The following is a 13,345-nucleotide window of genomic DNA, read 5'->3' on the forward strand; positions in this document are numbered from 1 at the left end:
GTCTCTGTCCGTTCCGGCTCCATCGCTCTGAGCGCGAAGAAGTCAGAATGGGTAGAAAATGCCAGCAGAGTGAGAAAGTTTTCGATGTAGCTCAGACCTAGTTTGCCGCCATGCGCTTGGCGAGGGGCGTTTGAGTGAAAGTCAGCATTGCCCTCGCTTTCCATGAAACGGAGGGCAGCTCGGTAAGTAGCAACCGAACGGCGGGCACGGATTGATTCTTAGGAATGTTAGAAGTGCTCGCTTTCTGCCAGAACAGGTTGGATTAGATTCCCGAAGCGAACTTGATTTGCGTGTTACCGGGCAGGTGGGGAGTTCAGAAGTTGTCAGATCTGAATTCTCCTGTGGGTGCTTTTTCAATGGCCTTATCTCAAGTAGGATAACAAATACATTTTCGCAATTTATTTACACAGAATCGGAAAGGCTATTTGGAATATTAGGCGGGTTTAAGATTGCTGGGATTGCTTTAATTTTTTTAAGAGGAAGTGTCGCCTTGCGCGTTATCTCTTCCATGCATTTTATTATCCTTTTCGTTTTCAATTTGATTTTCGAGAACCATTAATAAGTGACCCGGTATTCTGATGAGTTTTCGTGTGTGAGTAAATAAAATACAGAAAGGCAAGCGGAGAGATGGAGGAAAACATGTACTGGGTCTTCGTGTGTGTGTGTGTGTGTGTGTGGATCTTAATCCTTTATCCATTGATACGGAGTTAAACGTACATCTAACTGTGGTTTTTCACACCAGGAGTTGGCTGATCCCCTAGCTCGGTGCCTCCCTATTTCGGTCGTCTGAGATCAAACTGAGACCATGCCCATCCTCAAAAACTCCAGCCAGGATGCGGCCAGACCCAAAACTCGCCGGAACAGCTATGTACTTCAACTTTTCTACACACTTTGATGCCATGTCCTTTCATATGTGCCTGTTCCATGCTTGGTAACAGACTGAGTCCTATATTAAAATTACAACCAGGAACAGTTCATAATTAAACCCAAATAACAACATGTAGCTTTTACAGCATCCTTCGGGACGTGAAATAGATAAATCCAGTCGTTTTATTTTCGATGGAAAGAATTAGGTTTAGTGCTATCATGAACGATAATAACACACGATGCAGAAAGCAGGGTGTAACTGATTGAACTGTCCTTTCCCTCTGGGAACTAGAAAAGAAACCAGGCAAATGACATGCAGGAGGTGGCCCATCTCAAAATTGCTGAACGTTTGCAGAAATAATAAAGCCATAAGGCAAAAGGCACACCGGTACTGTTTATAAAGGCAAGTTGCTGCCCGAGACCAAGTCAGTAAGAAGCGTAAACGAAGCATCAGACTGCTGACATTTTCTCGCCTTCCCGTTTCATTTGATTTTTATTTACATTTAGTTGAGGAGCCAAAACGAGGGTTGCATGTCATCTCATTGCTCCTGGAACCGTCTGTGTTGCAGGTCTTGCCCAAGTTGCCAGTGCCGCCTCTGCAAGAGACCTTGAACATGTACCTGAAGTCTATGAGACACCTGGTCACCGAGGAGCAGTACAGAACCACTGAGGGCATTGTGCAGAAGTTCGGTGCCCGTGGCGAGATTGGCGAGTTTTTGCAGCAACAATTGATAAAGCGACAGGAAAGAGAAGCTAACTGGGTAAATGGAGCCACGGAACCTTCAAAAGATAACGTTGTCCTAGCTTATTACCTTGGAGTAAATTTCACCAAAGTACACACGTCCTTTGAACTGCTATGAGATGTTCATAGAGTCGTAAGTCCGATAGCCCAGAGAAAGGGCCATTTATAGTCCATCGCGCCGGTACCCATTAAAAATACCGACCGTACAATTCTAATCAGATTTTCCAGCACTTGGCTACGTTAGAATGGAAAGTGCACGTCTAAATACACATTAAATGTTATCTAAATGATAGATGGCGAGTTCTAGATTCCCACCACTCTCTGGGTGAAAAACGTCTTCCTCACATCCCCTCTAAGCTTCCTGCCCCTTATCCCACCCCCATCCCTCCATCACTGCTGCCTCACAGCGCCAGGTTCGATTCCAGCCTGGGGCAGCTGTCTGTGTGGAGTTGGCACATTCTCCCCGTGTGTCTGCCTGCGTTTCCTGCAGGTGCTCCGGTTTCTTCCCACAGTCCAACCATGTGCAGATTAGGTGGATTGGCCACGGGAAATGCAGGATAAAGGGAGGTGGGGGGGGGGGGGGTGGCTCTGGGTGGGGCTCTTCGGAGGGTCGGTGTGGACTCCATAGGCCGAATGATGGGGAAACATTCTTCCCATCTACTCGGTCTATGACCCTCATAACTTTATACCCTTCAATCAATGAGTCATAGAGGCATACATCACGGAAACAAATCCTTCAGTCCAACTACCCATGCCGACCAGAATCCCATCTAAACCAGTCCCACCTGCCTGCACTTGTCCCATAGCCCTCCAAACTTTTCTGAATCGTGCACTTATCTAAATGTCTTTATAAACATTGTAATCGTATCTGTATTCACCACTTTCTTTGTAAGATCATCTCACACAGACCACTCTGTGTTAAAAAAAAGTCCCTCATGCCTTTTCAAAATCTTTCACCTCTCACACTAAAAATATGCCCCCTGATCTTGAAATTCACCACCCTCGGGAAAAGACACCTGACATTCACCTTACCTATACCCTTCAATTTATAAACTTCTATAAATTCACCTCCTAATCTTCTGTGAAAAAAAACCTATCCAGCCTCTCCTTATAACCCAACCCCTCCATTCTCGGCAACATCCTGCTAAATGTCTTCTGAACTCTCTCTGCAGCTCAATCAGATCCTCCCGCTAACAGGGAGACCAGAACTGGACACTGTGCTGAGTCTCTCTCTGCTCTAATGAAACAACCCGGCCTGTCCAATTTCTCTTTACAACTAAAACTCTCCAACCCAGTCCACAATAAATTCTTTATACAAATCTTCCGGACTCGTTTTACAGATTATGTTTGTTTACTAGTTTCAGAGGGATTTTCGTAAGCGTCAATTTCTGAGGCAGTAGCCTTGATTCCTTCCGAAAACAAAGTCATATCCTCATGCTCACGACGATTTTCCCATGCGGTGTCTTGCTAATTAAACCACAGACCCCTGCAATTAGTTTTGCGTCAGTTTTCCGAATCATCTGATAGAGCTTTGACACGAACGTTTGAACAGTTTGGAGTACTGTGTGCAGTTCTGGTCGCCTCATTTTAAGAAAGACGTGGAAGCTTTGGAGAGGGTGCAGAGGAGATTTACCAGGACGTTGCCTGGAATGGAGAGTAGGTCGTACGAGGATAGGTTGAGAGTGCTAGGCCTTTTCTCATTGGAACGGAGAAGGATGAGGGGTGACTTGATAGAGGTTTATAAGATGATCAGGGGAATAGATAGAGTAGACAGTCAGAGACTTTTCCCCTGGGTACAACAGAGTGTTACAAGGGGACATAAATTTAAGGTGAAGGGTGGAAGGTGTAGGGGGGATGTCAGGGGTAGGTTCTTTACCCAGAGAGTTGTGGGGGCATGGAATGCGCTGCCTGTGGGAGTGGCAGAGTCAGAATCATTGGTGACCTTTAAGCGGCAATTGGATAGGTACATGGATAGGTGCTTAAGCTGGGACTAATGTTCGGCACAACATCGTGGGCCGAAGGGCCTGTTCTGTGCTGTATTGTTCCATGTTTTATAAACTCGTGACTGAAGCGTCATGAACAAATCATTCATGTTTATAACAAGAAACCATTTCCTGCTTCAGAAATATCTTTAACATTGAAGTCGAAACTGAGCAACGAATCAGGTAACAACAGAGGCAGCCTTTTCGAGTCCAGTGACTCTGCCACAGAATAGGACCCGAAACATTAATTCTGCTTTGTCTCTCCACAAGTGCTGGCACACTTCCTGAGTTTCTCCAGCAATTTCTGTTTCAGATCTCCGCAGTTCTTCATTTTATTTTAATGAATCAGATAACCGTGTATATAAAACAAGGACATTTCCAGGATTAAATATGACATTAGGGTAACCTTTCCATTTCTTCCTGAGGTGTACCAGTGGTGGCTGGATGACATGTACCTACGCAATCCAGTGCCCCTGACAGTAAACTCCAGCCCTGGGATGGTGTTCCCCCGTCAGATCTTCCGCGATCAAAATGATCAACTCAGGTACGATCCCACCCTTATCTGTCCAAAAACACTAGACCGCGCATCACTCGGTGTCTACAATGTACCCCAGGGCACTGCAAGTTAAAATATCACCTCGGTAACTTTTCAGGGTGATGTTTTCCAATGTTGGCCCCAATCCATGTGCACAAGTTCGTTGCTGCTGGGGTTTTTTTCCCCCCACAGAAGCAGTTTCCAACGGTAGCTTTTATTTTGCAGTAATAAAATCCCAAAACGTTGGAGAAACTCGGCAGGTCTGTGGAGGGAGAGCAGTCAGATTTTCGAGAGCAGTGACTCCAAGACTCACAGTTCTTTGTTTTATTGCAATTTTATTTTGTTAAGTATACTCCGTCGGGTATATTGGCTGAGTATTCAGTGCAATGGGAGAAATGACAGCGTCATTTCCTACAAGAATGGCATAGGGCCGCTGCGAGGTCACATTGTCCCCCTATCGACATTGGGAGGCTTAAGATTGTAACTAATAGGGACTTGGTCAAACAGTCTTAGTTAGGAGCTGAGCTTCTCTTTAGTGTTGAGTATGAGGTATGGGCGTTACAACATAATTCTCTGAATAATAAGTGGAGCTTCACGATTCTCTTAGTATTAGCTCGTACTTGGCAAAAATCTCACTATGGTGCTATTATTACCAGTATTTATTTTTATCCTTTACAGGTTCGCTGCCCGCCTGATTGCGGGAATACTGGATTACAAAGTTGTAATAGATGCGTAAGTTATAATATAGATATCAACCTCACATGGAATAATATCGGTCATAGCAATAAACGCAGTAACCCCCTGAATACTATGTTCCCTTTGTTTCTCCACTAAACCTAAGGTTATTGCGTGAAAACGCCTCCTGTAAATCACTTGACTTCGATTTTAAAATACTCCTTCGGTAACTTTGGATCTTGAAAAAGAGCGGGAGACAGATATGTGCCGTGGATTCCTTTTGCTGACGTTGGGAAGCCTGTAACCTTTGATCAATGGACCAGAGTTCAGAAAGACCAGAGAATGCAATGCTTAGGTGGTTGGAGGTCATTTCAAACTCTAGAGATTGTGTGGAATGATTGAAGGAGTTATGGGGTTAGACAGTATTAGGGCATTGCAATGACCCAAGTCAGGCATGTCAAGGATTTTGTCTTCATGGCAATGTAAGGATTTAGAATCTAAAGGATCTAAAGGATTTAGAATCTTAAAGATAGTGGAATCAAGGGCTATGGGGATAAGGCAGGAAAGGATATTGATTATGGATGATCAGCCATGATCATAATGAATGGCGGTCCTGGCTCGAAGGGCCGAATGGCCTACCACTGACTGCACCTATTGTCTGCTGTCTATCATCCACTTTGGTCCATTTAGCTTTCAAATGTGTTGCTGGTCAAAGCACAGCAGGTTAGGCAGCATCTCAGGAATGCCACAAACAACAGCAGTGGGGACAGCACAGATCTCTGCAAGTCAACTAAAGTCCTTATGTACAGAATACTTGTTGTCATTACATCTTGTCATTGTCATTGCCATTACAATGAATGCTAGACTGTGTACATGTACTACTGACACATAAGAGAAACTCTATCAGCAAACCTTCAATGCACCTTCACTGGGATTCATAAGGAGAGTCACACTAACGTCCTTCTGGAAAGCAGTTCTGCAGCGTTCAGGCAAAACTCCCAGAAAATCCGCAGTGATGCACTGTACTCTGGGCAGGTGAAAAACAACTTCCATGCCAGACTAACACAACACTCATATGCCTGATGTTCTAGAGGAGGACAAATAAAACAATTCAAATACACTCAGAATCTCTCCTTGAAATTAATGACTGAGTCTAAATTGTCACCAATCATTCAAACTCGTGACAGCTAGTCTATCAATCTGCATCATGCTCTGAGTCACAACATCTTAATGACGAGGTTGCATGCCCAGAAAAGGAAAGAGAAAGGAAGCAAACTATGTGTTCTAGATCCTGCTACTTCATGGCACATTCTGCCTCACATTACCACATAACTGTGGATGGGAATTGGTCTGTTCAAACAACCTGAGCAGATGTCAGCCTTGAAGTGAAGGATATCTGTTGATAATAATGAATCATCTGCCCTTCTGCATTGCTCGAAACTACTGTTTATGGTTTCAGCTATGGACTTTGATGGTCACTATCTATCTATAGTTTCCACATTGCATTCATATATTTTCTGGTGGTTGTTGACAGCTAACCATATACATTGTATTTTAGATTTTTTAAAATGCAGTGGCTCCTAACATAATTAATATTACTTCTAGTTTTTCAGACCTCTTACCAAGTTGAGCAGAGTAAAAATCTGGATCTTTGCTTTTATGCAATCAGAAAATGCTTCCCTAAGCTAATTTTTAAATTAAGTAGCAGCTGTTACAATCAGAGAGAAACTATGGTTTTATAAAAATTATTTCATGGGATGTGAAAACTGCTGCCAAGACCAATATTTGTTGCTCACTTTTAATTGATGTTGTGAATGTGATACTGGGCAGTTTTCTTGAATAACTATAGTCATGTGATGTAGGCATACTCATGGTGCTGTTAGGGAAAGCCTGAATGTTGTGCTTATCTTGTTAGATAGGTGTATGACTGAGGATTTGCGAATGGTATTGAACATTTGAGGAGTTGTGAATGGTACTGAACATTGTGCGATCTATAGTGTACATCTGCATTTCTGAAAGTATATCGAGAAAGTCATTGATAAAGCGGATGAAGATGACCTAGGACACTCACCTGAGCAAGATAGAAACATAGAAGATGAGAGCAGAATAGGCCACTAGACTGCTCAACCATTTTTTGTGATTGTGGCTGATCATTGAGCTCATCAATCATGCCCTCTCCCTCTATCCCTTGATGCCTTTTGGCGTAAGAACTATATCTAACTTCTTGAAAACAGCTGCAGTGATGTCTGGGTCTAAGATGACAGACCTCCAACAAAGACAACCATCGTCCTTGTGCTCGATATTGCTCCAGTCAGTCAGGAGGAAGGCTTTCCCTCATTACCATTTACTTTAGTTTTGCTGTTGCTATATTTGGTCAAATCTTGCCTTGATGTCAACTTCTCACCTCACTTCTTGAATTCAACATTTTCAATTATGTTTGAACCAAGGTTATAATGAGGCCCGGAGCCACATGACTGTGGTAGAACTCAAACTGGATATGAGTGAGCAGATCATTACTGAGTCAGTGCCCCTTGATAGCCCTGTTGATAAAGTTCCCATCACTGTGCTAATGACTGAGAGTACACTGATATATTAGTCCTCTTTTATGTGTACAGGATATACTTGGGCAACTTTCCACATTGTCAAGTAAATAGCAGCAGTGTAGCTCTAATGGAATAATATGACTAAGAACATGGTTACAACTGGAATGTGTCTTGAATAATATTGCTGAACTATTGCCAGGCTACACAGCCTTTGCTGCATACTGTGCTTTCAGCCATTTCTTGATATCATGTGGAGTGAACTGATTTGGCTGAAAACTCAAATTGTATGATGCTGGGTATCACGGGAGTAGCTGGAAACATTTCTCTTTACATCTGTTTTTCAGCCGTGCTTTACCTGTTGATTATGCCCGCGGTCAATTGGCTGGGCAACCCTTGTGTATGGAGCAGTACTACAAGCTATTCTCATCCTATCGTCTCCCAGGTCACCAAAAAGATACACTGGCAGTCCAGAAAAGCACCGTCATGCCTGAACCAGAGCATGTTATAGTGGCTTGTCAGAACCAGGTAAGAAGGCTTATCCCAATTTCTACATGGGACAGAACACAAATAGATTGCAGAAGAATTGGAAATTTATGTCAGAGTGGCCGAAATTGGAGTGAACATCAGTAAGTCGATGTCGGAATGAGATCAAATGAGATCATAACTTCAGACAGCTCATCTGATCATTATCTTTTAAAGTTATCAAACAAGATATAAATAATGGACTTTATTCGCATCAAGTAACCAAAAACACAAATTAAATAGGTCTTCAAAAACATAACCCATATCTTTTAATACTTTACACAATCTCTGAACATTAACGTCAGTTCCATTTGTTTCCAGTTCTTTGTTTTGGATGTTGTCATAAACTTCAGACGTTTGAATGAAACTGACTTATTCACTCAGTTGAGAAAGATTGTGAAAATGGCGGAGGACCAAGAGGAACATACAGCTCCAATTGGGCTGCTCACATCAGACAGTAGGACTGAATGGGCAGAGGCGAGGAGAGTGGTCATGAGAGGTGAGATACAATCCAGCAAAGCATGCAAAGTATTCCCATTGTTCAGTAACATGAAACCAGGTAGTCAAATGCTTTGGGCCTGGTTTTGCTTTGAATGCAAATGATATGGGATTCTATCTGTTCCCTGTACCACAAAAATACAAATGGGACAATGTTTTCCATTAATTTGAGAATGCCAATGTTTTCCATTAATTTCAGTTTCACCAGATGCAAACTGTCCAAATAGAAATTCAATTACAGTTGGATGTTCTAATTTTCTCTCAATTTAATTTAATTTTATGATGGGAAATTTAATGCCGATTTAACTAAAATGACGGCTGTCCAATCAAAGTCACAAATTGATGTATTACATAAATCTAGCAAGCGGATTACTTGGATGGTAGTCATAGGTACCAGTGAACTCCCACATCAGTTTCATTTCAGACCACAAATTCATATTAGTGTGTCTTAAAATAATTTGTCTGTAAGAAGCACTTTCCAGTCTTGCATTTCATTGTATCATGGACATTATGTAGACCTGCCAGCTCATTACCATTACAGGAAATTAGAATGCATATCTCATTGACATTAGAGAAACTTTTCTTATATTTACACAAATTCTATCTTTTTTTAAAGAATAGAAGCCTGAGTTTAATTTCATCTGCATCTAGAACTATAACACCTTCAAATCCATGGAAAGCTTTGTAATGGATTCATTGCTACCATTACCTTACTTCAAGAATATATTTTAATTTTTCAAACATTAACAGTGCTTTGTTGGCATTCCTGATGTTATTTTGAAGAGAAATCCAGCTCTAAGGATAGAATATATACATTGCCCATGGAATAAACATTTTGTAGTACTTTGTCCCAACAGGCGGATTCTATCTTCCCATGGCGAAAGATCTAATCACTGTTAATAGATCCAACAAAAGGACTGCTCACAGTCCCTTGATAGAGGCTGATTTTTTTGTTGTTGACTACTTACCAAAATCAGATTCAAAGTTGTTTTGTATTGTAGATATTATAGATCCATGTTAGTGAGTTTTGAACAGATTTGAAGCTTAAGTTGAGGTTCTGGATGTAGGCTTGCTCGCTGAACTGGAAGGTTCGTTTCCAGATGTTCCATTACCATACTAGGTAAAATCTTCAGTGTGCCTCCGGATGAAGCACTGGTTGTGTAGCCCCCTTCCTATTTATATGTTTGGGTTTCTTTCAGTTGGTGATATCATTTCCTATGGTTATGTCATTTCCTGTTCCTTTTCTCAGGAGGTGGTAAATGGGATCCAACTGAATGTGTTTGTTGATACAGTTTTGGTTGGAATGCCATGCTTCTAGGAACTCTCATGTGTGTCTCTGTTTGGCTTGTTCTAGGATGGATGTGTTGTCCCAGTCGAAGTGGTGTCCTTCCTCATCCATATGTAAGGATACTAGTGACAGTGTCTTTTTGTGGCTAATTGTTGTTCATGTATCTTGGTGGCTAGTTTTCTGCCTGTTTGTCCAATGTAGTGTTTGTAACAGTTCTTGCAAGGTATTTTATAAATGGCATTAGTTTTGCTTGTTGTCTGTATTGGATTTTTCATTAGCTGCTGCTGTTTTAGTGTGTTGGTGGGTTTGTGGGCTACTATGATGCCAAGAGGTCTGAGTAGACTAGATTACTTACATTGTGGAAACAGGCCCTTCGGCCCAACAAGTCCACACTGACCCACTAAAGCACACCCACTCAGACCCATTTCCCTATGTTTACCCCTGCACCAAACACTATGGGCAATTTATCATGGCTAATTCACTTAATCTGCACATTTTTGGCCTGTGGGAGGAAACTGGAGCACCCATAGGAAACCCATTCAGACACGGGGAGAATGTGCAAACTCCACACAGTCAGTTGCCTGAGGCGGGAATTGAACCCGGATCTCTGACGCTGTGAGGCAGCAGTGCTAACCGTGCCACCCACAAACAGAGTAGTCTGGCAGTCATTTCCGAGATGTCTTCAATATAGGGGAGTGTGGCTAGGGTTTCTGGATGCATTTTGTCTGCTTATTTGGGATCGTTGCTAAGAAATCCATTCTTTTTTAATACACTGTTTCAGTGATTTTCTTCTGCTCTTTGTAGTTCCTCTGTGCTTCAGTGAGTGGTGCTCTTTGAAATAATATTCTAATGCAGCTTTGTTTGTGGATGGTTGGATGATTGCTCTGTAGTTCAATATTTGGTCTGTATGTGTGGTTTTCCTGTAGATGCTGGTTTGAAGTTCCCCATTGGCTGTTCGCTCAACTGCAACATCTAGGAATGGCAGTTTGTTGTTTGTTGTGTATACAGACAACAAGCAAAACTAATGTCATTTACAAAATACCTTGCAAGAATTGTAGCAACCACTACATTGGACAAACAGGCAGAAAACTAGCCACCAAGATACATGAACATCAATTAGCCACAAAAAGGCATGACCCGCTCACACTAGTTTCCTTATATATGGATGAGGAAGGACACCACTTCAAATGGGACAACACATCCATCCTAGGACAAGCCAAGCAGAGACACGCATGAAAAGTCCTAAAAGTGTGGCAATCCAACCGGAACTCTATCAACAAACACATTGACTTGGATCCCATTTACCACACTCTGAGAAAAAGAACAGGAAATGAAACCACCATAGGAAATTATGTCACCACAAGAAATGACATCACCAATCCAAGGAAAGCCAAACATATAAAGAGAAAGCGGGCTATGCCACCAGTGCTTCATTCAGAAGCTCACTGAAGATGTTACCTAGTAGGTTGACGAAACATCTGGAACAAACCTTCTAGCTCAGCGAGCAAACCTACATCTAGATCAATGTTAAAGACCATGTACAATGTATTAGTTGAATTAGAGAATGGTCTTAGAATGAAATTTGGTATTGCAAATGCACCAAACACATTTCTTTCCATGAGTTATTTCAGTGTCCTTTGATCATTGGACTCTACCAGACATAACCTTATACTGTTCACTTGTTAAGTATAGGCCTGTGAATCAATTGATCTGAATTAATTTACAATTAAATGATGAGGCAAGTAAGTTGCTTGACAGAGTATGCTATTGATAACTAAATACCATGAAATCAAAAAAGAAAAATAATAAAATACAAGCACCAAATATTTGGAAAATATCCTGGAATCCTATTGAATAAAATGTGAATATAATTCATACAGTCATCTTAAACCAGATTGCCTTTAAAGATCTGGTTAAACTAATGGGATATACTGGATTACTCATACCCTCAGACATTACTCAGTACATCTGGATGCACCATCAAAGATTGCTCATGCACAATTGACTTTTTTATTGTGGGCTTTGCTGCCAATTCCAAAATCACTTGAGAAGGTGGTGGCGATCAGCCTTCCTGAATGCTGCAGTCCATTTGGTTTACATAGATCTGCAATGCTGTTAAGGAGGGAGTTTGACCCAGTGACACATGAGGAACAGCAATATATTTCCAAGTCAGGTAGGTGTGTGGCTTGGAGGGAAATTTGCAGTTGGTGGCGTTCTCACGTATTTGCTGTCATGGTCCTTTAGACAGCAGCGGTCATGATTTGAAAGGTGCTTTGGTGAAATTGTTATTACCACCATGCAAAATTAAGTCACCGATCAATATTTATAATGTTTAACACTGCATAACATTAAAAAGTAGCATTACTACTAACTAATGATGGTGATAATAATTGGGACAGTTAAATCTAACTTCCTGCAAGCAATAGATTTGATCCAGCTGTAAAATTCCATGAATTTGTAATAGAAGGTGAGTTAGAAAAAGTGGAAAATATATTTGACTAAAATCAATACTTTTTGAACAAATTGTGCATGAAACATACAATGTGGAAGACAATTCCCCTTGTTTATTGTGTACAAGTGTCATTGTTTCTTTTGGACTTGTTTTGCTACTCCAGTCCATATGCAAATATGAAAGCTTCCTGTTAGATTTGCAGTGCTCCCGACCTACTGATTACAAAAGTCAATATTGAGTACAAGTACATTGGCTTCTTTCAGAGGGACAACAAGTAACTATGTTTGCACACATTTAAAAAGACGTTTTTGTGTTTCAATGATGTATGTGATACATAAAAGTGAACGTGTACTTTATAAAATCCAGAAGAACTGCGTATGCTGTAAATCAGAAACAAAAAGAGAAGTTTGCAAAAAAGCTCAGCAGGTCTTGTAGCATCTATGCAGAGAAATCAAAGTCAATGTTTTGGGTGGGTGACCTTTTCTCAGATTCTGCAGAAGGGTCACAGGACCCGAAACTTCAACTTTGATTTTTCTTCACAGATGCTGCCAGACCTGCTGAGCTTTTCTAGCAACTTGTGTTATTGTTTCTGAATGTGTATTTTGGTTAGTTCATACTTTCCCTTATAGTGTTGAGTACTTCACAACAAAGAGCACAAACCTCTAGAAGTATCAAACAAAATCAATAGTTACAGATGATAAATGTGATAAGTTGTTCAGTGAAAACATATGGCATTGAATGTATTTTACTCATTATCTCAAACAAAATAATACCAAATTTAAAAAAGCAACATGTTTCTCATGGTCGTGGCAATCACTTATAACTTATAAGAAATGTAGCTCAAGCTGAATTCAGTACATATGCTGTTTACATTTCATACCTTATGAATTCCGGTAGACCTTTTGGGACAGGGTAAATATGATTTGCTATTAAGAGATAGAAATTTGTTTATGCAGATATTCCGGTTTTGTCTGCACAATGCCTACAGTCAGCTGTAAGGGCTAATACTCTATATATTCAATTGACACTGTATGCTTTAGAAACATGTATTAGATTACTTACAGTGTGGAAACAGGCCCTTCAGCCCAACAAGTCCACCGCAGCGCAGCCCACCCATTCCCCTCTTTACCTAACACTAAGGGAAATTTAGCATGGCCAATTCACCTGACCTGCACATCTTTGGACTGTGGGAGGAAACCGGAGCACCTGGAGGAAACCCATGCAGACACGGGGAGAATGTG

General features: G+C 41.3%; 1 protein-coding gene across 2 annotated transcripts in view; it reads left to right on the forward strand.

The window, feature by feature from the left end:
* Positions 1-25: 25 nt before the first annotated feature.
* The window catches only part of chata (choline O-acetyltransferase a), a 37,112-nt gene continuing 23,792 nt past the window's right edge, over positions 26-13,345 (forward strand). The window contains exons 1-7 of one of the 2 annotated variants that reach the window (XM_060854072.1): positions 26-182; positions 743-868; positions 1,437-1,628; positions 4,017-4,135; positions 4,805-4,858; positions 7,689-7,869; positions 8,188-8,365. In XM_060854072.1, coding sequence (XP_060710055.1) covers positions 806-868; positions 1,437-1,628; positions 4,017-4,135; positions 4,805-4,858; positions 7,689-7,869; positions 8,188-8,365 — 787 coding nt within the window. In that variant the 5' untranslated portion in view covers positions 26-182; positions 743-805. The remainder of the gene's footprint in view (positions 183-742; positions 869-1,436; positions 1,629-4,016; positions 4,136-4,804; positions 4,859-7,688; positions 7,870-8,187; positions 8,366-13,345) is intronic. The other variant, XM_060854073.1, reaches the window with a different exon arrangement.

The sequence above is a fragment of the Hemiscyllium ocellatum genome, chromosome 43 (genome assembly GCF_020745735.1).
Source record: "Hemiscyllium ocellatum isolate sHemOce1 chromosome 43, sHemOce1.pat.X.cur, whole genome shotgun sequence".
Lineage (NCBI taxonomy): Eukaryota > Metazoa > Chordata > Chondrichthyes > Orectolobiformes > Hemiscylliidae > Hemiscyllium > Hemiscyllium ocellatum.